Here is a 27,822-nt window from a genome sequence, read left to right on the forward strand (position 1 = left end):
AGGAGAAATAGTGGACAAGTATGGAATAGTCATAGAGGAGGAGGAGGTAGAGTGCTCTATATTCAGTTACAAAATAATTCATTGGTAACTTTGACGAAGGCAGTCTCGGTGCTATGGCAGGACAGAAAGGATCCAAGGAGGGGGTAAATAAGAAAGCTTGGAGTGGAGCTGGGTGGCAACGACAAGTTTGAGAATTTGCGAGAGGTAGAAGAGTTTGGAGAAAGGCTAGTAGTTGGCAAGGTCCAAGGGATCAAAATTGTTTTTTTTTTGAGGAAAAAGTGATAACCACAGTCTTGAAAAGGTTGGAGGACAGAGTCTGAAGTCAGGGAGATATTGATGATGTCACAGACCATTGGGCTGAACACGGGTCATTGTGTGATGAGGAGGTACATCGTACAGGTTGAGGGCACAGGAGGTGGGTCTCAGATGAGATGAGCTTGGTGATGTCTTGGCACTGATGGTGAGGTGGTGTAAAGTGATCTGCAGTTGGGGAGTGTGGGTAGGGAGTGGCTGAGGCAGCCAAGCAGATGGTCTCGACCTCTGAGACAAAGAAATCCATGAGTTCCTCACATTTGGTGTTTGCGGTGAAAATGTGAGAAGCAGAGGAAAAGGAATGAAAGAGATGGTTACACCATTAAGACAGAAGCCTAGGATTACCCACCTTGCAGGATAATCCTGGAGCAGATGAAGAATTTGGATGAGGGATGAGAAGCACATTATTGTGTTCGATGATCAGGCCAGTTGTGAGCCAGGTGCACTCTAGACTGCAACATTTAGCATTAAGGACACAGAAACAAGAACTATTCCAGGGGAATGGTGGAGATGGAAGATAGTGGAGGACTTGGAAAAGTCAAGAGCATCAAAGGACAGAGACAAGGGAGCTGCCGGGGAGATTGAGTGCAAGTTGTGTATCACGGCAGGTGGAAGGTCAGGGGAAAGGAAGTTGGGAATTTGAGAGGGTGTTTGAAAGGCTGGAAATAGTTTGTCAAGAAATGGAGGGTATTTGTTAAGGGTTTGAAGCAGGAAGCGTGATGTCAATTTGAGGGAAATGAGAAAGAGATCTCAGACGTAGTAAGACCTTTTGAGATGACAAGATTGAGAGGTGTTTTGTGTAGAGTGAGGTTGAGCGAGGACAGAAGGGCACAGAAATTAGAATAGATGGGGCTAAAGAAATTCAGATGAAGGTTGAAATCCCCGAGGATGAGTCATTGCTTGGTGCAGAAGGTGAGTGTGGAAAGGAAGGAAAAGATTTTCGGTAGGAAGCTGCAAGAGGACTTGGAAGGGTGGTATACAGGAGAGATTTTGAAAGAGAAGTGGAAAAATGGGTGGGGTGGGATAAGGTGTGGTAATAAAAGGAGGAAGCAGCCAAAGGAGTAAGGGGAAAAGTGAAAAATAAACCAGGTGATGACGGTTAGGCTGAATGATGTGGCTTCAGCTTCAGTTAGGGAGAAGGAGTCACCATCTGTAACTCAAGTTTTCATAAGGCCCAGATTATTACTGGACCCATTTGGATTGAGGTCTTCGATGCCAAAATCCTTATTTGCAAGGGAATGAACATTTTGAAAGATGACAGAAGTGGATGGGTAGTAGGAGAACAGCGGAGAAGGAACAGTGAAGAAATTGGAGAGGTTTCTTCTTAGAGGGGGAAATGGACTTTATGATGAGATAGGAAAATGAGGCAGCTTTGGGAGAACCAGTGGTGTGAGCTGCAATTGGGGCAGCAGAGAGAGCAAAGGCCAGTAACAGGCCCGTGCAGCGGGGGTTCAATCCTGAGGCAACGGGGTGAGAAATAGGAAGTGAATTAACAGGGGACAAGAAAATAGATGGTAGGACAAGTGGTGGAGAGGAGGCGATCAAAAAGTAAAACAAGAAAGGGCAGCAAAAATGCCCCTGCAGGGGTACAGAGAATTGGTTATGGGTGACATATAAACTGCTTATGCATCACTGTGTGCATCTTTGGTAGAGTGTGTTGTGGGTACCAAACAAGGTTCAAGGCCTGCTGGTGATCCAAGGAATTCGGGACTGGTGTTGAAGGATATCTAGATCTGACGGTAGAGAGAAAAAATCCAGAGCCTGGGTGATGGTTGAAGAGAGTCCAAGCTTGAAGGTTGTTTCAGGTTAAGTGTACCAGAATCTCAAAATCCAGTCACATTAGAAATCAGTGAACAATATTATAACCTTCTATAATTAAGTAGGCATCTAAATACCCTTGGATATATACTGCTGCAATGAAATGGAATTTTCACTGAAAACAATATAAAAAGACATTCAGTAATTGATGTGAGTGCACTTTGCAAAATATAATGCAGAATCATTTTGAAAGATTATTCATAGTATGTATCATTAAACTACCACTGTATAATTCAACAGCTAAGCAAAAACTGTCCAAAAGTATATAGTTATTGGACACACATTCGAAAAAAGTTGCAAATAAGGATGAGGTAAACAGACATCGCTTTATGGAAATCAAAAAACTACACAACCAAGTCAAACTCTAGTTAAAAACAGAAATGAATCCGTGATAAACTTTCTTCCAGTTTAAAATAACTTGCAATGAGTTTTAAAGAAACTACTGACCAAATTATTCTAGATTAGAAAAGATCACCATAAAACATTATCAACAGCACATGTATATCCGATACATAAGAGAGGGGGAGGTGTATCTGGACAGTTTGCTCCAGACCTCGGTCACACCTCGTAGAGAGGTATAGGGTCGGAATGGGGTTTGTGTGACCAATAGTGTACAGAGTAAGGGGAACCCAGGTGAGATAGAGAATGAGGATCCGCAGAAACTGATTCTATCCAACACGTACAATGTACTTGCTACCTGTGAGGATAAGGATAAAGACTGTCAGAAGGACAGGCAGAATGCTGACCGTGGCATCCTGGAGCAGGAGGCTTTCCAAAGGGTGGAGGAGGAGGCGAAGTGTGATGTGGTAGTTGTGGGGGATTCAATAATTAGGGGGAAGAGAAAGCATCCTTTGTAAGCAGGATCGAGAGCCCCACGTGGTACGTTGCCTACCTGGTGCCAGGGTGAGGGACATCTCAAGCCGGCTTGAAAGAATATTGGAGAGGGAGGGGAAGGATCCAGTCGTTGTGGTCCATGTTGAGACCAACAACATAGGAAAAAGTACGTAAGAGGTCCTTTTCAGAGAGTACCAGGAGATAAGAGCTAAATTTTAAAAAAAAGGACCTCAAGAGTTATAATCTCTGATTACCCATGCCATGTGCAAATTGGCATAGGGATAAGCAGATTAGGGAGGCGAACACATGGCTGAAGGAGTTGTGTGGGAAAGGAGGGTTCTATTTCATGGGGCACTGGCACCAGTACTGGGAAAGAAAGGAACCGTACTGCTGGAATGGACCCCACCTGAACCGGGCTGGGATCAGGGTCCTAGCCGAAAGGATTAATAGGGTGGTCACAAGGACTTTAAACTAGTAAATGGCATTGTGGGGGGGGGGGGGGGGAGGGCCTCAGGTGGAAGAGGTAATATAAATAATAATTCTAAAGCAAGCGAAAAGGAAGAGAGCAGAGTGAGAGTCAAAAATTATGCTTTAGGCACTAAAGGTAAAGGGAAAACTAAAAGATGTAAAGTAATTAAATTGAGAGAGAGAAATAAGAAATGTGTGAGAAAAACATTAGAGCAGAAGGACAGGTTAGGGTGCGTGGCACAAATAAGCGTTCTTTGTACAAATGCACAGAGTATAAGGAACTAATTGAATGAATTGCAGGCGCAAATTCAATTTAAAGGGTACGACGTGGTAGCCATTACTGAGACATGACTGCAAGATGGTCAGGACTGGGAACTGAATATACCAGGTTATAAGGTCTACAGGAAGGATAGGGAAACTGGTAGAGGGGGAGGAGTAGCCCTAGTGATTAAGGATGAAATTACTTCAGCGATAAGAGAGGATATAACGCGAGGTAAGCAGGCAGTGGAGACTTTATGGGTAGAATTAAAAAATAGAAAAGGATCTAAGACTGTAGTGGGAGTTGTGTATAGACCCCCTGGTAGCAGCTGTGAAGTGGCAGAAAGTATAAATGCAGAGATCAGACAAGCATGTAGCAAAGGCAGAGTGGTTTTAATGGAAGATTTTAACTTTCATATTGACTGGGATAAGCAGACAAGTTCATGTCAGAAAGGTAGGTAGTGAATTTCTTGAGTATGTTCAGGACAGCTGTCTGCAATAATATGTCCTCGAACCACAAGGGGGCTGGCCATATTAGATTTAATAATGAGTAATGAGTCAAATTTAGTTAACAGCCTAACGGTGCGTGAACATTTATCTAATAGCGATCATAATATGATCGATTTTAACATTCTGTTTGAAAGGGAGAAACCCATATCAACCACTAAGACTGTGAATTTAGGTAAGGCCGACTTCAACAGGCTGAGACAGAGGCTGTCCACAGTAAACTGGGCAAATCTGTTAATGGGTAAAATGACAGACGATCAGTGGGAGACCTTGAAAAAGAATTTAACGTGATACAGAACCGGTTTATACTCGTTAGGGGCTACTTGCCAATAACAAAACCATGGACGACATAAGTGATAAGGGACAACATAAAGCTAAAAGAAAAAGCATTGAAAAATGCAAAAAATAGCATAGTTCCTGGCAACTGGGAGAGATACAAAGAATTGCAAAGGGTGACAAAACAGATTGTAAAGCTACAAAAGAAAAGTATGAAAAGAAACTTGCAAGGGATATTAAAAACAACACAAAAAATGTTTACAATTACATTAGGAAAAAGAGGGTGGTCAAGAGCAATGTGGGCCCTGTAAATATTGTAAATGAAAATAAGGAAATGGTGGACATGTTAAATAAGTACTTTGTGTCAGTATTTACAGTAGAGGAAGAGGATAACACGCTGAACAACCCAAGGAAACTAATTTTGAATCAGGGACGGGGACTCACCATAATTAATGTAAGCAAATTAACAGTAATGAAGAAAATAATGGCACTAAAGAGTGACAAATCCCCAGGACCAGATGGTTTTCATCCCAGGATTTTAAAAGAAGTAGGTGAGAACATTGCAGAAGCCCTAACTATAATCTTCCAAAGTTCGCGCACTTCAGGAACCGTTCCTTCAGACTGGAAAATTGCATGTCACTCTGCTATTTAAGAAAGGCGAGAGAGGGAAACCAGGGAATTATCGACCAGTTATCGACCAACATCTGTTGTCGGGAAATTACTAGAGTCTATAATTAAGGATAGAGTGACTGAACACCTTGAAAATTTTCAGCTGATCAGAGAGAGCCAGCATGAATTTGTAAAGGGTAGGTCATGTCTGACAAACCTGATTGAATTTTTTGAAGAGGTGACTAAAATAGTGGACAGGGGAATGTCTATGGATATTGTTTATATGGACTTCCAGAAGGCAGTCGATAAAGTTCCTCATAAGAGCCTGTTAGCTAAAGCTGAAGCTCATAGAATTGAGGACAAATTATTGATCTGATTAGGAAATTGGCTGAGTGACAGGAGACAGAGAATAGGGATAATGGTACTCAAATTGGCAGGATGTGACTAGTGGTGTCCCACAGGGATCTGTGTTGGGGCCTCAACTATTCATTGTATTTATTAACAACTTAGATGACGGGATAGAGAGCCACATATCCAAGTTTGCCGATGACACAAAGATAGGCAGCGTTGTGAGCAGTGTAGATGGAAGCATAAAATTACGAAGAGATATTAATAGATTAAACTGTGGCAAATGACAAATGGATTTCACTGTAGGCAAGTGTGAGGTCATCCACTTTGGACCTAAAAAGGATAGATCAGAGTACTTTCTAAATGGCGAAAAGCTCAAAACGGTGGTGGTCCAAAGAGACTTCGGGGTCCATTGTACATAGATCATTAAAATGTCATGGATAAGTACAGAAAATAATCAAAAAGGCTAATGGAATGCTGGCCTTTATATCTAGAGGACTAGGATACAAGGGGGTAAAAGTTATGCTGCAGCTATACAAAGCCCTAGTTTGACCACACCTGGAGTACTGTGTTCAGTTCTGGACAACGCACTTTAGGAACGGTATATTGGCCTTGGAGGGAGTGCAGTGTAGAGTTACTAGAATGATACCTGGACTCCAAGGGTTAAATTACGAGGAGAGATTACACAAACTAGGGTTGTATTCCCTGGAATTTAAAAAATTAAGGGGTGATTTGATCGAAGTTTTCAAGACATTAAGGGGAACTGATAGGGTATAGAATCATAGAAAGTTATGGCACAGAAGGAGGCCATTCGGCCCATTGTGTCCGTGCTGGCCAAAAAAGAGCTATCCAGCTTAATCCCACTTTCCAGCATTTGGTCCGTAGCCCTGTAGGTTGCGGCACTTCAAGTGCACATCCTAGTACTTTTTAAATGAGTTAAGGATTTCTGCCTCTACCACCCTTTCAGGCAGTGAGTTCCAGATCCCCATCACCCTCTGGGTGAAAAAATTTCTCCTCAGCTCCCATCTAATCCTTCTACCAATTACTTTGAATCTATGCCCCCTGGTCACTGACTCCTCTGCTAACGGAAATAGGTCCTCCCTATCCACTCTATCTAGTCCCGTCATAACTTTATATACCTCAATTAAATCTCCCCTCAGCCTCCTTTGTTCCAAAGAAAACAACCCCAGCCTATCCGATCTTTTCTCATAGCTAAAATTCTCCAGCCCTGGCACACCCTCGTAAATCTCCTCTGTACCCTCTCTAGTGCAATCACATCTTTCCTGTAACGTGGTGACCAGAATTGTACGCAGTACTCAACCTCCCAGCTCTTATATTCTATGCCTCGGCTAATAAAGGATAGTATCCCGTATGCCTTTTTAACCACCTTATTTACCTGTCCTGCTACCTTCAGGGATCTGTGGACATGCACTCCAAGTTCCCTCTCTTCCTCTACACCTCTCAGTATCCTCCCATTTATTGTGTACTCCCTTGTCTTGTTTGCCCTCCCCAAATGCATTACCTCACACTTCTCTAGATTGAACTCCATTTGCCACTTTTCTGCCCACCTGACCAGTCCACTGATATCTTCCTGCAGTCTACAGCTTTCCTCCTCACTATCAACCATTTGGCCAATTTTTGTATCATCTACAAACTTCTTGATCAAGCCCCCAACATTCAAGTCCAAATCATTAATATATACCACAAAAAGCAAGGGACCTAATACTGAGCTGTGTGAGACCCCACTGGAAACAGCCTTCCAGTTGCAAAAACACCCATCAACCATTACCCTTTGCTTCCTGTCACTGAGACAATTTTGGATCCAAAAAACTAGCCACCTTCCCTTGGATCCCATGGTCTTTTACTTTCTTGACCAGTCTGCCATGTGGGACTTTGTAAAAGGCCTTGCTAAAATCTATATGCACTACATCAAACACGTTACCCTCATCAACTCTCCTAGTTACCTGCTGAAAAAATTCAATCAAGTTCATCAGACATGACCTTCCCTTAACAAATCCACGCTGACTGTACTTGATTAACCTGTGCCTTTCTAAATGACGATTTATGCTGTCCCTCAGAATGAATTCCAATAGTTTGCCCACCACCGGGGCTATACTGACTAGCCTGTGATTACTCGGTCTATCTCTTTATCCCTTTTTAAACAACGGTACAACGTTAGCAGTCCTCCAATCCTCTGGCACCACGCCTGTAGCCAGGGAGGATGGGAAAATGATGGTCAGAGCCTCCATTACTTCCTCCCTTGCTTCTCTTAGCAGCCTGGGATACATTTCATCCGGGCCTGGCAATTTAACTACTTTCAAAGATGCTAAACCCCTTAATATTTCCTCTCTCACTATGTTTATCCCATCCAATATTTCACATTCCTCCTCAACTACAATCTTTGCATCGTCCCCCTCTTTTGTGAAGACAGACGCAAAGTATTCATTAAGAACCATACCACATCTTCCACCTCCACATATAGGTTACCTTTTTAGTCTCCAATAGGCCCTACTCTTTCCTTAATTATCCTCTTGCTCTTTATGTATTTATAAAAATTTTTTGGGTTTTCCTTAATTTTACTTGCCAGTATTTTTTCATGCCCTCTCTTTGCTTTTCTAATTTCCTTTTTAATTTGGATAGAAAGAAACTATTTCCTCTGGTTGGTGAGTCTAGGACTAGGGGACATAGCCTAAAAATTAGAGCCAGGAAACACATCTGCACGCAAAGGGTGGTAGAAGTTTGGAACTCTTTTCCGCAAACAGCAGTTGATGCTAGCTCAATTGTTAATTTTAAATCAGATTGATAGATTTTTGTTAACCAAAAGGTATTAGGGGATGTGGAGCTAATGTTGGTATATGGAGTTCAGTCACAGATCAGCCATGATCTCACTGAATGGTGGAACAACCCCTGTTCCTGTGTTCTTATATTAAATGAACAATGACATTTTACAACAGCCTTTCATCTATTCAAAATGTACCAACATTAATCTGCTGATCGCCCCCACACTTCCTCCTAGCATTTTAATATGATCTTTAACAACTATTCATTTCACCAATTTAATTTTACCAAGCTATCTGAAAATAACATCACACAGTTGCGATATGTCTGTGGCCACACACCATCCTTCTTGTTACAGATATGCAGGAATCCCCATCATACATCAAATTCAGCGACTAGCACTTGGGCTTATTCATTCTAAACAAGGAAACACACTTCAGCAACTTTGACCAATAGTCACAGTGAAAGCACCACCCATCAACAAATTAACTGTGGGTATGGTCTTTGAATAGCTTTTTGCTTCCGTTACTTAAATGCTAGAGAGAAGAAAAAACAGATTCTGTTCAGGCTAGAATTTCAATGGTCTCTTTCTAAAAAACAAATGAATAGATTGTTTAAACTTAAAGTTTTCAGTCCTCTACCATTTGATTCTAACCAATTTCACGTCCAAAGTTATCACATCTGTAATTTGTGTTTAACTTCACTGCAAATCAAACGGCTTTTGTTTACACCAATATTTTTACAATAAATTTTCAACAAATTTTGTCTGTGTTACACAATGTGAACAGTACAGTTTCCACTTTGCAACCTCAAACTGTGAAGTACTGTATTACCTACCAAAATATATAAGACAAGATATGCAGTTATCCTACAAACCAACAGAAAAGCAAAAGGTATATGAGCAGATGTGAAATCGATTTGTGCAGTCTATTCAAGCACTTTCTTGAAATTTAAAATAGTCATGTTCTCTTCAATTGACAATGTAAAGCTTTTGGACTCTTCCTAGGGTCAGTTACTTCACACTGCAGCCAACAAAAGAATCAATGCCTGAATTGTCTGGGTCATGTTGACTGGCTTTAGAACTCCAGAAGTTTCTTTTATTTGCAGATGTTTTTGCCAAAAGAAAATTGGGAAAAATACTTTAGTCCCAGGCTGGTCAAAAGGAAAAATAAAAAAAATGCTGATAATGTAAACTTGTCAACAGCAACTTGCATTTAATATAGTACCTTCAATGTAGTAAAGCATCCCAAGGCACTGCACAGGAACGTAATCAAACAAAAAGATTGACACTGAGCCATAGGAGGAGATATTAGGATAGGTGAAAGAGGTAGGTTTTAAAGAGCATCTTAAAGGAGGCAAGAGAGGTGGCGAGGCAGAGCATTTTAGGGAGGGAATTCAAGAGCTTAGGGCCGAGACAGTTGAAGGCATGGCCGTCAATGGCGGGGTGAAGGGAGTCGCGGATGCGCAAGAGGCCAGAAACATCAGGTGGGGTTTACTTCCCTATCAGTGCAGTGTTAATTTCGGTTGTGAGGTGTTTCTTTAATTGCAGAACCTCTCACCAGTGTGCTTGGCAGTATAGATTAAACAGCACACCTGACAAAACAAAGGTTGCTGGAGAATTTCTCTGTATAAAACCAGCTCTGACTTCAATTTACAATCACACTGTTGGATAATCCAACAATCCAAATATATCAACTTAATTAAGTCTGGGTCATCTTGCAGTACCAGCACCTGACTCTCCTAGTCCTCATTACCATGCCTTTAAGATGGTGATGCTGAAACAAAACAACAAGATTGCAGACAGTGTTGCGCATTTTCTGGCATAACACATATATTCCTTTATCTTCCCAAATAATAAGACTGTTTACTTTGTCATCTCCCCATTGTGCTTTCTTTTGTTCAAAACAGAATAAGGTTCTCACTATTCAATCATTTTTTTTTTCATGGGTAAGCAGGCTGTATGAATTTGCTGCTTAGCCAATACACAGAAATATTGCACGCTCCACATTTGGATTCACGTAAGTTTTGTCCATTTACTCTGGTTAAATGGGTCATTAGCTGCTTGAGAAATATTAAACAAACATTTTTTCAGGTGCATCATGTTGGTTGTTTTTTGGTCATTCCAGATAAAGATTTATATTGATCACCACTGCAGGCAGTAAAATTGACCTAACCCACCATTTTATATGCAGGTCTTGAATTTCAAGTTATTAACCTTTTTTCAAACATGAAATACGAGGAATCTGTAAATTTAGAGAACACCAATACCAACTATAAAGATTAAATAGATTAGTACAACATGGAAATATTCACATATAACTACAACACACAACCTTTCTATTTCTCCTTTGTATTCTACAGTTTCCCTTTGTAGGATCACAAGACTCCTTCCAATTATTGCTTTTGTGGCACTATAATCAAGATCATACTTACATTCAGTGTACTGTTGCAGCTGAGCAAATTCTGCTGGACTTAGGATAACCCATGTTCCATCACTCATTTTCTAAAAATTCGCTTAGCCCAAATTGTTACTCATGAAGAGAGTATGACAAATCCCAAAGTAATGTGCTTCTAGAAAGATCTGGTCCCAGAAAACATGGTTTCTCCTTTACAAATGGACAGAAGGAATTCTCTGATGCTTTGTTTACTCTTGCTGGTGTGGTTTTACATTTGCCTGTGGGCAACCACGCTTCTCTTCACAAGGAAGCTGCTCATTAACCGTTCTTAGTTTCTCCCTTGAATTGTTTCATTAACAAGACTCTTCGAATAAAATCCATTCATATTTTTGAAGGGTGAATCGTACAAGTTTGCTCAAATCTGCAAAAGCATAAAAAAGTACAATGAGACAGTAAAGAAATCCACACAAATTGAAATAATTTCACAATATTTTAGTCATATTAAGGTGCACGGCAGGTTTAATTGTGAGTTGTAGAACGTGTGACTTTTTCCTTTAATTATCAAAATTCATCACCTTCTTCTCTTTGATAAAACAGAATGTTGCTATTAAAAAAATAGAAAATAGCTGAAATACCTGGCCTGCTCCCTCAGGAAAAGTGGGAGTGGAAATATGCTCGATAGTGGTGTAGGTGATGGAAATGGGGAAAATTATTTGGCAAAAGCAGAGGGTTGTAGGATGGATGGGGAAGACATGGAGGGAGCTTGTTGTTGTGAGAGGGGAAGAACAGGAAATGGTCCCATCAACTACAGCCAAGGGAAAACCCTGGATAAGAAAGAAAGTGGACATTTCTGATGATGAAGGTGGAGTTGCTAGGGCACATATAAAAGGCACCAGAGAGAGAAAAAGTGATTGCTTTCCACCCCCACAAAATGCAAGATGGAGAGTGAGAGACAGCATGAGAGAGCATAGTCCAAGGGAAGAGTTTGAGGTGGACCATGTAAATGTGAGAGATGGGTGGAAATTGGGCGTGTAATCATAGGAATTTTCCAGATCAGAGCAAGAGTTGGAAGCTTAGCCAACATGATCTGAATAAAATGGAGGAAGAAGTGAGAGAGCAGGCTTGAGTAGGATTCAAACTAAGAATGCGCCACGGATCCTAGAAAAAGACAGGCCTAGTTGGGACTCATGCAATAATTACACCTTCCTGCCAATGGAGGTGCAGCTGCACCACTACTGCCGGCAGCGTGCAATTACAGTGTTACAAGTTTTCTTGGGCTTTTTTCCATTATAAATGTGAATATACTAATTTATAAATGGAAAAAGTTGACAGGAAGTGAATGCAGTTGCAAATTTTTTAATGTGTGCCATACGTAATATCAAATCCAATAAAAATAATGATAGAATGCATTAAAATGAGGACTGAATTAAATCTGTGCACCTTGGTTCAATTATCTCCACCGTCTAATTCTGCTTCACCTGAAGAGTATACTTGGTCTTAATCTCTTGTGGTGTTATGCACAGAGAGTCAACTGGTGATACAATAAAAAGAATGCAACATATTTTCAAGACTCCCATTTTTCTTCAAAATACCCTGCTTTTGGTTTGTAGGCTCCAAAGTAGTAGAGGAAGTGGAGCGGTAGCAGATATAGGTGAACTACAGAGGGTAATAGGTGAGCACTCCAAAATCAAAAGAGTGATGGATTTTGTTGGTGTTCATCAGTGCAGCTGAAAGTCTCTATAAAGCCAGTGGTTTTGCTTATTTAGGTTCATGGGTAAGAACCAGCGTCATTTTGATTTGTAGGCCACCTGGACACAATTCAACAATTAAATCAATTACCTTCTTCCCCATCGACTGCCCAGGTATGGAGAGAAAAATAAGCACTTATCCTTCTGCCCATTTACCCAACATTGCAGCATAAATGATTGGGTGGAGAGACAAGTGTGAGACAGCAAAGAGACCACAGAAATCTAAGCAACCAAGGGACACACCAGAAGACAAGATGTAGGAAAATAAACACTGAATGGCACTAACTGCATAACTCAAGAGTGCCGCAGGCACAACTGAATTACGGTAACCATCCCAAAAGTTGTTGGTTTTCTGTAAAGTGTCCATCCCTTAACATATTTGCATATCGTTGTTTGCTCAGTTTAAAACATTGTTTTGAAGTGTACTATTATTGTGGCTGTGAAACGTTACTATTTTACATTCAGGTAATGTGGTCAAATACATTTCCTTTGGGTGACACATTGAGGCTGAAGCTCAGTAAGTAAGGTGCAAAGGAGAGTAGAATAAATAGAAAAGTGGGAACTGATTCACTCTTGGTGCAGCTAGATTGACGGCATTTTCTTGGGCATAATGTTGACCATAAGGCTGACATTCAGGCATTGCTAAATGTGAAACAGACAGCCTCATACAACCTTTTGTAGCATGAATGCATAATTAAGAAGAGCTCTGGTGGTCACTTGTGTGAAGCACAAACCAACTAAATCAGTGGTTTAGAGACCACACTGTTGCATAAAAAGAGGATATGTGGCCAGCTATGACATACGATAACCATCTTCACAAGTCAGGTTGACCGGAAAATATTTGTGACTTGTGGTCACCTCTAAAATGGAGATAATGGAAATATTCTATTTATAACAACGACAATAGGTTTTCAACTGGAAAATAATTTTCAAAGTTTTTTCACAGAATCTTACAGCACAGAAGGAGGCCGTTTGGACCATTGTGCCTGTGCCGGCAGTGTTTCTGGCCCAAGAAAATTCAAAGCTCCTTTATGACAAACACACCTGTGAATATATAGTTTTTTTTCATTTTTACCACTTCATTGGTAAAAATGTCAGTAATTTATCAAGCTAATTTAAATTCTATCCTGCTTAATTTTTTTTGGCAAGAATGCAAATAAATGAGTATGCACTTACCCCCATCAGTAACATGGATAGACCTACTGGAAAGTTATGCAGGAGCAGCAGCAATTTAATCCTAAAACTGCTGACAGCTCAACAGAAAATTTACAGCTCCCTGGGCAATCCATTTTTAAAAAAGATTTCAGCACACATAATAACACTCCAACAAATCTATTGTTACAATACAGCAAATACTCTAATGTCTAGTATTGGCTCTGTACTAAAAAAGCAGCAGAAATAAAAAAATTATGTTTTTAAACACTAGTTTTGCTTTCTTTTCTCTATTTTCTCTTCTAGCCTATTCTTTCTCTCCATAAATATTTTTATAGCTAATCCAACCCAACTATACCTTTTTAAAAAAATTATTTGTTTTTGTCCACCTCTCTGCTCCTACCACCCATTGTGGATATGGTTGTCTTTTCATGTCCATTAAGCCCAGAAGCATAAATCTTGACATAGTCATATCATAGATTTAACCAGATCAATTGCTGATTTGATTTTTCAACATCAAATGCAGTCATATAGGATTTAAATGCACCCAATTGTTTCAGGTGGGGGATTTTTGCACTCACTTCCTGTCCCTAAAGCCCTGGGGATTGGCGTACATGGGGTGTTAGGTACAGGAAATCAGACCCATTATCTGATCCATAGCAGCAGTATGATGATGGATCAAACCTCAAATCAGGTAACTTTTCTATGGCGCAGTAGTTTATAAAATGTATTTGGAGCAGCTATGCAAAATTTATTTTTAAAATGTACTATTTTTGCAGCATTACTTGACGCAGTTCCAAAGACAGAGTAAAATCGCAAATCAGTCCTGGTTCCCACCCCTGAATAAATTACACAAACAAGAAACAACTGAATGACAAAGTGTTGTACGCCTTCGCAAATGAGCGGTACAGCAAAACTGATGTTCACACCAGTTCTTCAAAGGGAGCAGTGAAACAATGCAGACACTTTCATATACATAAATGTCAGCCAACAAATCTTTCATAAGCCTAATTAACTTTTGCCTTCCTTACCACAACTAAGAGAAGCTCATGGACTTTTTCATGTTTAGTCACTATTCTCCTTCCCATCAAAACTGCCATCACCCCTTCCCTATAAAGCCCACCCTCTACTCCTCCATCCTTTCCAATCTCCTTTTTCCTCCTGCCCAATGTCCTCAAGTGTCATTGCCATGCTGAACACTGCAGAAATACCAAGGAGGGCAAGGAGGGATAATATTCCACACTCCCACCACTCCCTATTTCAATCACATCAGTCCAGTTTCTCTGTGTCTGTGACGATGAAATATTGTCCTCGCTGACCTCAGTGTTCAACATGGTATTCCACACCATCCACAGTGAATGTTGATGAGCTCTCCAAAAAGGAGATGCATTGGCATTAAAACGGTTATCCATTTCAGTTTGAGGCCATGAGGGTTAACACATTCCAGAGTAGAAGTTGAAATGGCTTCAATTATGTAAACCCAGCAGGGAGTTACTGTCAGGGTGGCTGGTTTGATGTTTGATTGGCAACTCAAGTGGCCAATCCCTGGCCAGTGTGAGTGACGTGGGGGGGGGGGGTGGTGGTGGAGGGAGAGGGGATGATCAGGCCACAACCTTGGTACGATAATTAGACTCCCGCCTGCCTTTTGCGTGCCCTGACTAATGCAATTTAAAGGGGTGGGAATGGGATCGGGTTGCCCAATCCTGATTTTTTTACCCCCCCCCCCACCGCCATTAACTCTTTCTCTCTCCACAGATGCTGCCTGACCGGATGAGTGTTTGCGAGCATTTTCTGTTTTTATTTGCTGGACTACATTGCCAAGTCAATTAAGTTCAAACCTCCAGAAGTCACCTTGAAGGTATAATATGCTCTGGTCAGGCCACATCTGGAGTTCTGCATACAGTTTTAGTTGCCTGGACATAAGGGGGCCATTCAAGCACAGGGATCGATACAGAGGTAAGCAATGAAACCAATTCTGGTGGCGGAAAGAAGAGCTTTAAGGAATGACTTGATAAGCTTACTCAGTTCTTAACTTTCAAAAGCTAAATCTCAAAAGGAGGATCTTATGTAAGTATACAAGATTCTTGCTAGGATGAAATTAAACCCCAAGCAATAATTTGATACACTAGGTCAGCAAGACAAGAGAGCATTGGCTCAAGACTGCGAAAGGCAAATTAAGGACCTACTTCAGGAAGTATTTCTTATTACAGAGACTGATCAACAGCTGCAACCAATTATGAGGCAGGGTGGTGGAGATCATGATACTGGATCCATCTAAGAAACAGCAACATGCCTAACGGGATGATGGTAGGGCTGGTATTCAGGGTTTCTCAGATAAAAAAGGTAGGGCCATCTTGTGAACTGCCAGCAACTGTCAAATTCCTTTCATTTTATCCGTTTAGACTTTGTGAAAAGTGTCTTAGTTGAGTCATGGAGATAGTGACCAAATAAATGACTGATAGCAACCCTCCTATTTTTCAAGTACTGTAGCCAGTCAGATTACAATTCAACCCCAAATTTTCAGTTTGCTGATATAATACACTTGGAAGATCCAATCTTCAGGACAGCCATTTCTTTCCACATGTAAGGGTCAACAATTTAGTAAGGCGATATAGATATAACAGAGATAGTAGGACCACCTACTTTCATCTCCGTAACATCAGCCGCCTCCACTCCTGTCTCAGCCCATCTTCTGCTGAAGCTCTCATCCATGCATTTGTCACCTTCAGACTCAATCATTCCAATGCTCATCCAAAACTCTGCTGCCCATATCCTGCATCAAATCTAACTCACCCATCATTCCTGTATTGGCTCCCTGTCCACCAATACTTCCAATTTAAAATTCTCATTCTCATGTTTAAATCCCTCCATGACCTCTCCCCTCCCTATCCCTGTAAGCTCCTTTAGCTCTACACCAACACCACCACCGCCCCCCCATTCCTCTGACTCTAGTCTCTCATTCATTTCCCCACCATTGGTGGCAGTTCCTTCAGCCAATCTTTTGGTCACTCCTAATATCTCCTCCTTGGGCTCGGAGTCCATTTTTGTCTGACTACACCTTTATGATGCGCTTTGGAATTTTTTTTTTTACGATAAAGGCCTTATTATAAATGCAAGTTGTTGTTGTTGTTGTTGAATAAGACACTCAGCCATATAGCTGCAGCACCATACTGAACTTCATTCTGCATGCATTCAGCCACTTCTTCAACGTCATAAGAGGATGCTTTCTCCCTAACTTAGAAACAGCATAAATGTTCCCTTCTTGGTGAATTGCCACAGAGTTACATAGCCATTTAACAGTAATCAAGACACATTATTAAGAAACTGAACAAAACAAGCAGCATGCTTAAACTGGGTTTTCATGGTAAAATGTCATCTGACCTGTAATTTGAGCACTTGTTGTCATCCCTATTTTAACTGCAGCACAGCACACAGCTTGTACATGAAACAATAGACAATCAAACGCATAAACTCCACTCATAGAAATGCAAGATGTCATAGTAGTACTGTATTATACAGGGTATATGTGGGCACTCGCATGATATTAGTCCAGTTGAATTAGTAACCCCAGAGTCGTTTCAAACAATAGATTATACTCCTCCTTGTTTTTCATATCTATTGAGCCTCAATACTTTTTGGAATCACTGCAATCCAGTAACTTTTTGCAAGCTTTAAACAACACATCTTCTTTATTCATGCTAATTTTGGGGGGAAAGAGAGAAAGAGGAGAAAAATGTACTTAATTTTCAATAGGAGAAGTTCCACTTAACAGCATCAATAATCATTTTGCTTAAAAACATTATGCATCAACTATTAAATGGATACTCAATTTAACTAAGTTCATATTCTTTATAAATTTTGTTGGTTAGAATTTGTTTTCACACTTTTTCATTAGTTTTTGAACATCACATAATATGGTACCTCTTTTTGTCCCTTCTATGTCTAATATGAATGTTAGGTTTTATTTGAGTAAATGGGCTGGGGCTGTTAGATGAATCTGTACCAGTCCAGGTTGAACTTAAAAAGAAATACTTCTTTTTTGGTCTCCAAAATTCAAGTTCCCCAAAATGTAAACCTTACTTTTTGTTTCACTCATGTTCATGAGATAATACTGATGCACAACTCATGCACACAGAACATCCTTTAAGGAATCACTAAAATAAACATTATTAGTCAAGACTGTTAATAAAACTTTTAATAAGACTCTTTCTGACCTCTACATTTGCATGTACATAGAAAGGGAGGGGGAAGATCCAGTTGTCGTGTTCCATGTCGGGACCAATGACATAGGGAAGAAAAGGGAGGAGGTCCTGCTAAGGGAATATCAGAAGTTAGGAACTCAATTAAAAAACAGGACCTCATGGGTAGCAATCTCAAGATTACGTGCTAATTGGCATAGGGATAGGCAGATCAGGAAGGTGAATGTGTGGCTGAAAGACTAGTTTGGGAAGGAGGGGGTTCCATTCCATGAGACACTGGCACCGGTACTGGGATAGGAAGGAGCTGTACCACTGGGACGGGCTCCACCTGAACCAGAATGGAACCAGAAACCTAGTGGAAAGGGTAAATAGGGCTGGGGATAGGACTTTTTAAAAAGTAAGATGGGGGAAGGGATCTAATGAAAATAACAAGTCTGAAGATAAAAGAAATAGGAAATGAGAGTAAAGGTCAGACCAAGTTAAGAAATAAGGGTAACAAACGGTCAGGGAACAAATACAATTATAGAACATGAGTACAAAATGACTGTTAAAAATAAGGTGAGGGGAACAATTAGTAAAAACAAATTAAACTGCCTGTACAGCAATGCGCACAGCATTCGAAACAAAACAGGGGAACTGGAGGCAATAATTCGCAGTGAGGAGCCAGATGTAGTAGAGATAACTGAAACATGGCTACATAAAGAACAGGGCTGACAGTTAAGATTGGCAGGATATAACGTATGTAGAAAGGATAGTGAAAGAAGTGGGGGGGGGGGGGGCAAGAGTAGCTGTACTAATTAGAGACAACATAATGGCAATAGAAAAAAGGGACGTAAGTAACATTAAGCTAGAAACAGAATTCATATGGATTGAGACAAAGGATAATTAGGGATCTAATAGTGGAAGGGAAGTTTTTTTTATTTGTTCATGGGTTGTGGGCGTCGTGGCGAGGCCAGCATTTATTGCCCATCCCTAATTGCCCTTGAGAAGGTGGTGGTGAGCCGCCTTCTTGAACCACTGCAGTCCGTGTGGTGACTGTTCTCCTACAGTGCTGTTAGGAAGGGAGTTCCAGGATTTTGACCCAGCGACGATGAAGGAACAGTGATATATTTCCAAGTCGGGATGGTGTGTGACTTGGAGGGGAACGTTCAGGTGGTGTTGTTCCCATGTGCCTGCTGCCCTTGTCCATCTAGGTGGTGGAGGTCGCGGGTTTGGGAGGTGCTGTCGAAGAAGCCTTGGTGAGTTGCTGCAGTGCATCCTGTGGATGGTACACACTGCAGCCACAGTGCGCCGGTGGTGAAGGGAGTGAATGTTTAGGGTAGTGGATGGGGTGCCAATCAAGCGGGCTGCTTTGTCCTGGATGGTGTCGAGCTTCTTGAGCGTTGTTGGAGCTGCACTCATCCAGGCAAGTGGAGAGTATTCCATCACACTCCTGACTTGTGCCTTGTAGATGGTGGAAAGGCTTTGGGGAGTCAGGAGGTGAGTCACTCGCCGCAGAATACCCGGCCTCTGACCTGCTCTTGTAGCCACAGTATTTATGTGGCTGGTCCAGTTAAGTTTCTGGTCAATGGTGACCCCCTGGATGTTGATGGTTGGGGATTCGGCGATGGTAATGTCATTGAATGTCAAGAGGAGGTGGTTAGACTCTCTCTTGTTGGAGATGGTCATTGCCTGGCACGAATGTTACTTGCCATTTATCAGCCCAAGCCTGGATGTTGTCCAGGCCTTGCTGCATGCGGGCTCGGACTACTTCGTTATTTGAGGGGTTGCGAATGGAACCCCTCAAATGACTGTGCAATCAGCAGCGAATAAGTGGAGGAAGAAATATGTAGACAAATCTATGAAATAAGTAAAAAAAAATCAAATAATAATCACGGCAGATTTCAACTACTCCCAAATAAATTGGTAAGAGGTAGGGAAAGGAGAAAAGGGAATGGAATTTTTACAATTTGTTCATGACTTCTTTCTTACCCAGTATGTGAGACGCCCAACAAGAGAGAAATCACTGCTGGATCCAGTAATGGGAAATGAACCCAAGCAGGCAATAGCGATCATAACATAATAAGATTTAAAATGATTGAGAAAGACATAAATAAGACAAAGACCAAAATAATTGATGGGAAAAAAGTTCATTTTGAGGGGATGAGAATGAAACTAGGGAAGGTAAACTGGAAAAATATTTTGACTGTTAAAGAGCTAGAACTGCAGTGGGAAATATTTAAAATGGTGATCAATAGAGTTCAGGAGAAATCCATTCCTCTAAGAAACCAGAACAAACTAGCCAATAATGAAACACCATGGATGAATAGAGAGATATGGGTAAAATTGAAACTAAAAGTCATACTTTAAGTATATAGATAATAAAGGAGAGGATGATAAAAGGGAATACAAAGAGGTTAGGAAAGAAGTCAGAAAAACAATTAGGAAAGCAAAGAGGAATTACAAAATTATCATCGAATATAAAAAGAAATATTAAAGTATTCTACAGACACATAAGAAAAATCAGGATAGCGTCACTAAGAGATGCGAAATGGCAGAAATATTGAATAGCTACTTTGCCTCAGTACTCACCAGAGAGACTAACAAAGTGGGTGTGACATTAGAAAAAGAGAACAAAAAATGTATAAAGACATTTAAGATAGAAAGGGAGAGATAATTGATAAACTAATCAAACTTAGAGAGGAAAAGACCCGAGGTCCAGATGGATTGTATCCACACATATTAAAAGAAGTTAGGGAAGAGATAGCAGAGGCAGCATTATTTATATATAAAAATTAATTACAAAAGGCAATAGTGCCAGAGGACTATCGGACAGCGAATGTGATTCCAATGTTTAAAAAGGGAGACAGAACAAATCCAGGGAACTACAGACCAGTTAGCTTAACATTGGTGGTAGGGAAGATAATGGAATCTTTACTCAAAGATTTAATACAAAATATCTAGAAAATTAATAATAGTGTAGTCAGCACGGATTTCAAAAGGGAAAGTCATGCTTGACCAAACTTACTGAATTCTTTGAAGAAGTAACAGAAAGAGTAGATAAGGGTAACGTAGTAGATGTAATATATTTGGATTTTTCAAAAGGCCTTTGATAAGGTACCGCATAGTAGACTCATGGCTAAGAGGTCAGAGCATGTGGAGTCAGGGGACAGGCAGCAGAATGGATAGCAAGCTGGCTACAAATCAGAAAACAGAGAGAAGGGGTTAGCCAGACTGGCAAAAGGTGGGAGGTGGTGTTCCACAGGTATTGGTGCTGGAACCACTGTTGTTCACAATTTACATTAATGAATCAGAAGTATAATTTCAAAATTTGCAGCCATCACCAAATTGGGGGTGGGGGTGGGTGTAGTTAATACAAAGGAAGAATGTGTCAAAATATAAAAAGACATTAATAATCATGCAGAATCAGCACATAATTGGCAAATGAATTTCAATATAGGTAAGTATGAGGTGGTGTATTTTGGTATGAAGAATGAGGAGGACACATACTACTTGGATAATAAGAGTCTAAATAGTGTAGAAGAGCAGAGGGATCTCGAGGTACAGATACACAAATCACTAAAAGAAGGGACGCAGATTAATAAGGCCATAAAAAAGGCAAACCAAGCATTTGATATGATAGAAGTAGAGAAAATGTTTCCACTTGTGGGGGAGTCCAAAACTAGAGGTCATAAATATAAAATAGTTGCTAATAAATCCAATAAGGAATTCAGGAGAAACTTCGTTACCCAAAGAGTGGTAGGAATGTGGAACGTGGTATCACAAGGAGTAGTTGAGGTAAATAGCATACATGCATTTAAGGGGAATCTAGATAAGCACATGAAGGAGAAAGGAATAGAAGGGTTTGCTGATAGGGTTAGATGAAGTAGGGAGGGAGAAGGCTCACGTGGAACATAAAAGCCGGCATTGACCAGTTGGGCAAATGGCCTGTTTTTGTGCTGTAGAATCGATGTAACTTCTCTTTCAGTTGGCTTAATACAACACCATGGTTGAACAGCGTTTAACACTATCTTGCGCACATTTTCTAAAACATCACATATGAAACCTTTGCTGCACATTTTAAGGGTGAAATACCTAATTTCCCCTTCAAAATATCATAGTGTAGAGTATTAACAGAAAGAGAAATCTGTAAAAGCTGATATGATTATCAGTTCTGAAAATACTAAAATAATCTACAAAGTCAAACATAACCTCTCTTTCTCGTAACGGTGACAGTGTTAAGAAAAACAATGAATGACCCGTGTGACTAATCGTGACTAATAATTCATAGTCAATCGATATGTTGATATTTGAGGCCTTGCTCCTTTTTACTTTGCTTTTCTCTGTTTCCTCTCATTATCAAAATTACTGCACAACTTTCCGAGCATTACATATATACTGGTTTGAGATAAGTCATCTTTGAAAAAGTTTTCTCATCACATTGTGGGACTTAGTACATCAGCCAAGAGAAGGTATCAATGTTCTGTCCATAAAAAGACAGAATTGGGTTTATACAGTGCCTTATCATTGTCTCTTGGGAACATTTTAAGCTACTTCAATATAATGAATTATATTAGTGCAGTGATTGTTATTTCGACAAACTTTTGAAAGTCTCACCAGCAGCAATGAGAAGCCAGTTAATCTGTCTTTGGTAGTGTGGATTGAGGGAGGGATGTTTACCTCCTGGTAAAATGGTAAAATTCCCTGCCCTTCTTTGGATAGTGCCACAGGATCTTTAACATCCAGGCCAATACATCTAAAGAGCAACTGTATTGTAGCATCAAGTTAGATTATGTGCTCACATCCTAGAATGAAGCTCGAACCCATAACTTTCTGAACCAGAGTCATCAGAGCTACTAGCTGAACCCAGGAGACACTTGACTTGGTTTTCGCCTACCTGATCCAATCCGAGCTTTCCTGCCTGACCCAGAGTAGAATCAGATGTGCAGCACTGTGTAAAGTTTTGGTGCAAGACATACAACTGGGTTAAAACGAGGCTATAGAAACCTGATGCATTTCTACGTTTTCCACCAATTTACTTTCCAGAATTTAAACAAAATTATGCAAAATGACCATAATTGAGAAATAAAAAATATTAATTCAGAAAGTAAAACTTTCTATTTTTCCTGGATTGAAAATATGACAATGGATTATAAAGTGCATTTCAAACCTAATTGGAGTCAAATCCTCTACTTGGATGCTAGTGAACCAGAACTCCCAATGCAGATCCATCTAAGCCTGAGCTAGTCTCCAAAGAAAATAATTAATTTAGTTTCAGAGGCCAATCAAACTGAAACTGGATCTCAAAATGCACATGGAAAGCAGGAACAGATAGAAATTTCAGAATGATTATCATTAAACCCATTTTAAAAATCAGTTATAGACTTATCAATCAACATGCTTTTCTTCTGTTTTGTCAATTTCTGTCTTTAAAAAAAGAATTTTGTTTGAAAAAATTACCACATGCAAATAGAGCTAAATTAACTTTAATAGAGATGCAGTCATTTCCTCAAGGGTGCTTCAGCATCAACTCTATACTAATTCAGCTCCCTCACACCACTGGGCTTAGCACCCCTTTTAAGTCAATTCTTGGACAAAGACATCAACATTTGATATTTAAACAGTATTTATAAAATAGTATTTATAAAATAAATATCAACAGAATAAAAAGGTATAAAGTTGATCAGAATTTTTGCATTTTTTTCCCAAGGTGGTCGTTATAAATTTCAGATCCATACTTGATCTTCCCTTGGGTTCAGCATTTCTTGTCCATCCACCTCCCCACCCTGCCCCCAAGAAATGGACCCTGTACCCCTAAGATCACCCAAGAAGTGAACTCCGTACCCCTAAGAGCAGGAGTATACATTTACTGTCCTATCACTAAGACCTCTTGTATGTACTGAATATTGTGACATCACATGTGCTCCACGTACATTCCTCCTATATTTTGGAAGATTGATTGATAAACACTCCAGTGAGACAAGGGCAACTGTAAGCCAACAAGCTGGTTTACTTAACATGAAATACATGTATTAACAGAATGCAGTCTTCTAGTGAAGTACATCCACCTTGTATCGCTCCTCATCTCAAGGAAAATAACAAAGTATTCCACTCTAATCATTAATGGGCAAAACTCACTTTACAGGTTAGCATTCCCAGAACTAATTATAGGCTGCATGCATTCATGCCTCAACCAAGAGTCTTCCACAGTTTTCTTCCAGCTTGGGAGAGAGACCTATCTCTCTCTCTCTCTCTCTCGCTGTTCTGGACTCTCATCCTCTGCCGACAAAACAGAACGAGTGTGCACGAGGGAGGCACTTAACCTCCTGCTCTCTTTGAAGGCTTGGTCTTCCAAAATGCCAATCAAAACTACCACCTCGAATGAAGAACCTCCCTTGACTGCTGTGGGAGCAATGGCAACTACTTTGACTGTTTAACTATAACCCCTGCTGTGTTCAATGAAGGGAACCTATTCCAACATTATAGGTGTGCATGCACTAGGTGGTGGATGATCCCCATCTCAAACTGATCTGAAATGCGAGAGATGGCATCAATTCTGAAATGGCTGTTATACCAACTAATTTGCCCTAATTAACATCCCAGATAGCTTGTGTGCTTCTGCAACTTAACCCTTTGTGAACTGAACTTAACTTCATGATGATATATTTTAAACCAAAATCCCTTCCAGGCCAAATAAGTGAAAATCTCAAGACATGACGGTGGTCTTGACGGCTGGATTTGTGCTTCAATGCTTTGATGACAAGTTGCTAAAACAAAAGAGAAATCTTCCAAAATAGGCTTGCAACTATATGCCTTACACATGAACATTTTTATCTTGAAGTTGTTTGTTCCAGAATCAATTTCTGCAGAAACCACAAATCGTCTGGGGAGAAACTTTACTGTGAAGACAATATAAAATCAACAGTCTTCTAATTACTATTTAAAACATTGCAAAAGACATGACGGGGGTACAGTGATGTAACTATGTACTACTCATATAACAGTGCACGATATTTCAATCACACTTCATCTGGATCTCTCTTAAAAGGGACACAAGGTCTGGGAATTTTGTATTGGTGATTTTACACTAATGTTTATGTACTCAATCAATACCTGGTACTATTGGCAGAAAATCTCTCCCTGCATATTCTGTCATTTTTTATCTTATGGCAACAATATACTAATTTATTTATGTAACCACACACTCAGCATTTTATTGCAGTGTCCATAATGGAAATGTCAAAGGGCAGTCTGAAAGGTTTGTGTGCAATTTTGTTTTGTTTGTGTGTGTTGAAATCTTTGATACAGATCTCAAGTGTCCTGCTGGAGTTCCATGAGTAAATGAGGGTAAGGCTCAAGGGCCTTTACAGGTCATTAGCTGTAATAGGTATGGGTTCAGTTATGACTATTGAAGATTAGGTCAGATTCTAGCTGCTCTTAGTGCTGCTGATTGCAGCAACACCAAACTAAGGGGAAAATCCAGTGGTCATGTTGTTATCACTGTTCCGCCTTCATGTCCAGTTTCCAGCTGCCTTCCACGAGCTCTTTCTTGTGAGAGGGAAAAACTATAAGCTTAGTGGAAAATAATTCAACCACTACTGTCAAATGGAAAAATTAAGTTACCACCAACAGTAACACACTGTCACCAGTTACTAATTGCTTGCCAATTATTAAAAAAAACACAGGTCATGTGTTAAGCAGTTCAGTCAACTTAATGGGTGCATGGAGAATATCAAGCTCCATAAATTTGTGCTTACATAATTCCAAAGAGTCTATGGCTCATCTTGCTGAGGAACAAAATCACAAGTTTATTTTTTTTTTTAAGAAGCAGCTTGTCTCAAGATTGACAAGGGGAAATCACAACTAGACTTATCTGACTGGACTTATCATTAGCCTCTTGTTAACTGTCTCCAGACTCCTGGTACTGTAATGTGCTGAACTGCCTAGTGGTATGTATGAAAAGGACAGATTGTTCATCTGGTGACCCATTTCATCTCATACTTAACACATCAAGATTAGTTTCAGTTCATAAGAATTGTAAGCTTGCTTATGAAAGTTGCCTACAACGTTGTGCACAAGTTAGGAGTATTAAGAAAGAGCCTGATTTGCAACAGTCACATTGATTATGAAGGGAGGCAAGATAGTTTTCTTCAGGGCATGTCAATGATAAGTGTACCCAGCTACAAAGTTTTCTTCATCACAGGTCCAAATCATATGACAGAGGTTGACCAATTTGAGAATGGGCTTTACATACAAACTTTTTTAAAAAGCACTAAAAAAAACACAACAATGTGTAGGAAGTGGATCTCATGGGATGCTGTGACACGCAGGGCTCATAAAATAAGGAGCCTTTGTTTTCGCCAAATAGAAGTTCCAAGACATCATTCACTTTTATTTAATAATCACTATTTAAAACCTTCACATTACAGATACATGTTTCTGTGACAAAGGATTTACAAATCACAAAACATTTTGCCATTTAAAAAAACAAGCCTGACAATTTAATGACAGACTAGCATTGCTATATAATGGGATATCAGAATACACTGTACACTGATATGACAGAACATGAACGCTAATTATTTTTTTTTTGCCATTTCTGAACTGTCTCGAGTCTTAGCTGTTTTTACAATTTATACTCACAAAAGAGGAAAAGAAACTTATGCTGTAATTCATTTTCATTTAGCAGCGTTAAGTCTCACACTATGATGTTAATTCATTCCCTTCAAATCATGCCAAAGACAACTTGTCAATTTTTGAAAAACAGTGGAGAGTTATGAGTAAAAAGGCTTAAGACAACGATGAATGGCACATGCACAGTTAGAAGTTCCGTGGGGTTGATTACTATTATGAAACTAAGTATGAAGGCTTCCCACTATGCTGCCAACTGGTGCTACATTAAATCCTGAACATTTGTAGCATGCTAGATTACATACAATTGGCACAAATCTTCACTTCTGCCATTTTACTGTGGATATCCACAGCATCTTCAGGAATTCAGTACGACTCAAAATCATATGATGTTTGATCACTGAAATTCAGCACTACTACATCATATATTGATTATCACCAGGGTCATGAGAACCGTTTTATATTAGCATCTGTAAACGACAGTTACAAAGTTTCTGAATTTTACAGATTTAGGCCAAGTTGGTAACTAAAATTTAATCATCTTTAAACTATCTTTATTTTTAGAGCATTATCTTATAAGAAAATCTTTTTGATCAAAAAAGAACTAAGTACATTTACTTTTATTTTAAAATAAAAATGAAAGGATTGTTGGACTTTTGCCAGGCTCATCAATTAGAATTCATGACATCCACCCAAGGATACTTAAAGAAAAGGAACAGATGCCATGCAAACCCTTTGTCCATATCTTGAACAGCTCGCTAGAGTTGGGGACTGTTCCCTCAGACTGGAAGGATGCTAATGTAGCCCCAAATTTTAAAAAGGCTTATAAGACAGAGCCAGGTTAACTATAGGCCCATTAGTTTGACTTCAGTAATTGGTAAAATGCTCAAAGGCATCATTAGCAATGACCACTTAGATAGAGAAGGTGTCATCAGTGACACTGAACATGGATTCTGGAAAAGAAGATCGTGTTTTACTAATTTGATTGAATTTTTTTTGAAGAAGTTACTAAGTTATTGCATGAGCGCAACCCAGTAGATATTGTTTGCCTGGACTTTCAGAAAGCCTTTGATATGGTACTTCAAGAGGCTATTCTACAAAACGGGTAAGTGTGGAATTAGTGGTAATCTACTGTGCTGGATTGAGAATTGGTTAAACGCCCATAGGCAGAAAGTTGTTGTCAAAGGATTTGGATCTGCTTGGGGACCGGTTACCAGTGGTGTCCTGCAGGGATCAGTGTCAGGACCTTTGCTCTTTACTGTCTTCATAATGACCTAGACATGTGTGTTGGGGAAACTATCCACAAGTTTGTAGGCAATATGAAGTTATGTGTAAGTATATGCAGATCTCGATGCGGTGGGGGAATGGGCCTGTGTTAAGCAAATGATGTTTAACTTAGAGAAGTGCAGTATTATGCACATGGGCAGGTCTAATGCTAAATAAACATACAGCATAACTTTACAGGGAACAGAATTGAAGACAGTGGTGAAAGAAAAAGATGTGGGTGTT

General features: G+C 39.9%; 1 protein-coding gene across 5 annotated transcripts in view; it reads right to left on the minus strand.

The window, feature by feature from the left end:
* The window catches only part of LOC137323846 (diacylglycerol kinase beta-like), a 479,766-nt gene that overhangs the window by 417,073 nt on the left and 34,871 nt on the right, over positions 1-27,822 (minus strand). For all 5 annotated transcript variants that reach the window (XR_010963457.1, XM_067987851.1, XM_067987849.1 and 2 more), the window contains exon 2: positions 10,642-11,025. Coding sequence is in view for 4 of the 5 variants with exons in the window: in XM_067987851.1 (XP_067843952.1) it covers positions 10,642-10,708 (67 nt within the window). In the remaining variant the exon portion in view is untranslated. The remainder of the gene's footprint in view (positions 1-10,641; positions 11,026-27,822) is intronic.

This window comes from Heptranchias perlo, chromosome 7 (genome assembly GCF_035084215.1).
Source record: "Heptranchias perlo isolate sHepPer1 chromosome 7, sHepPer1.hap1, whole genome shotgun sequence".
Classification (NCBI taxonomy): Eukaryota; Metazoa; Chordata; class Chondrichthyes; order Hexanchiformes; family Hexanchidae; genus Heptranchias; species Heptranchias perlo.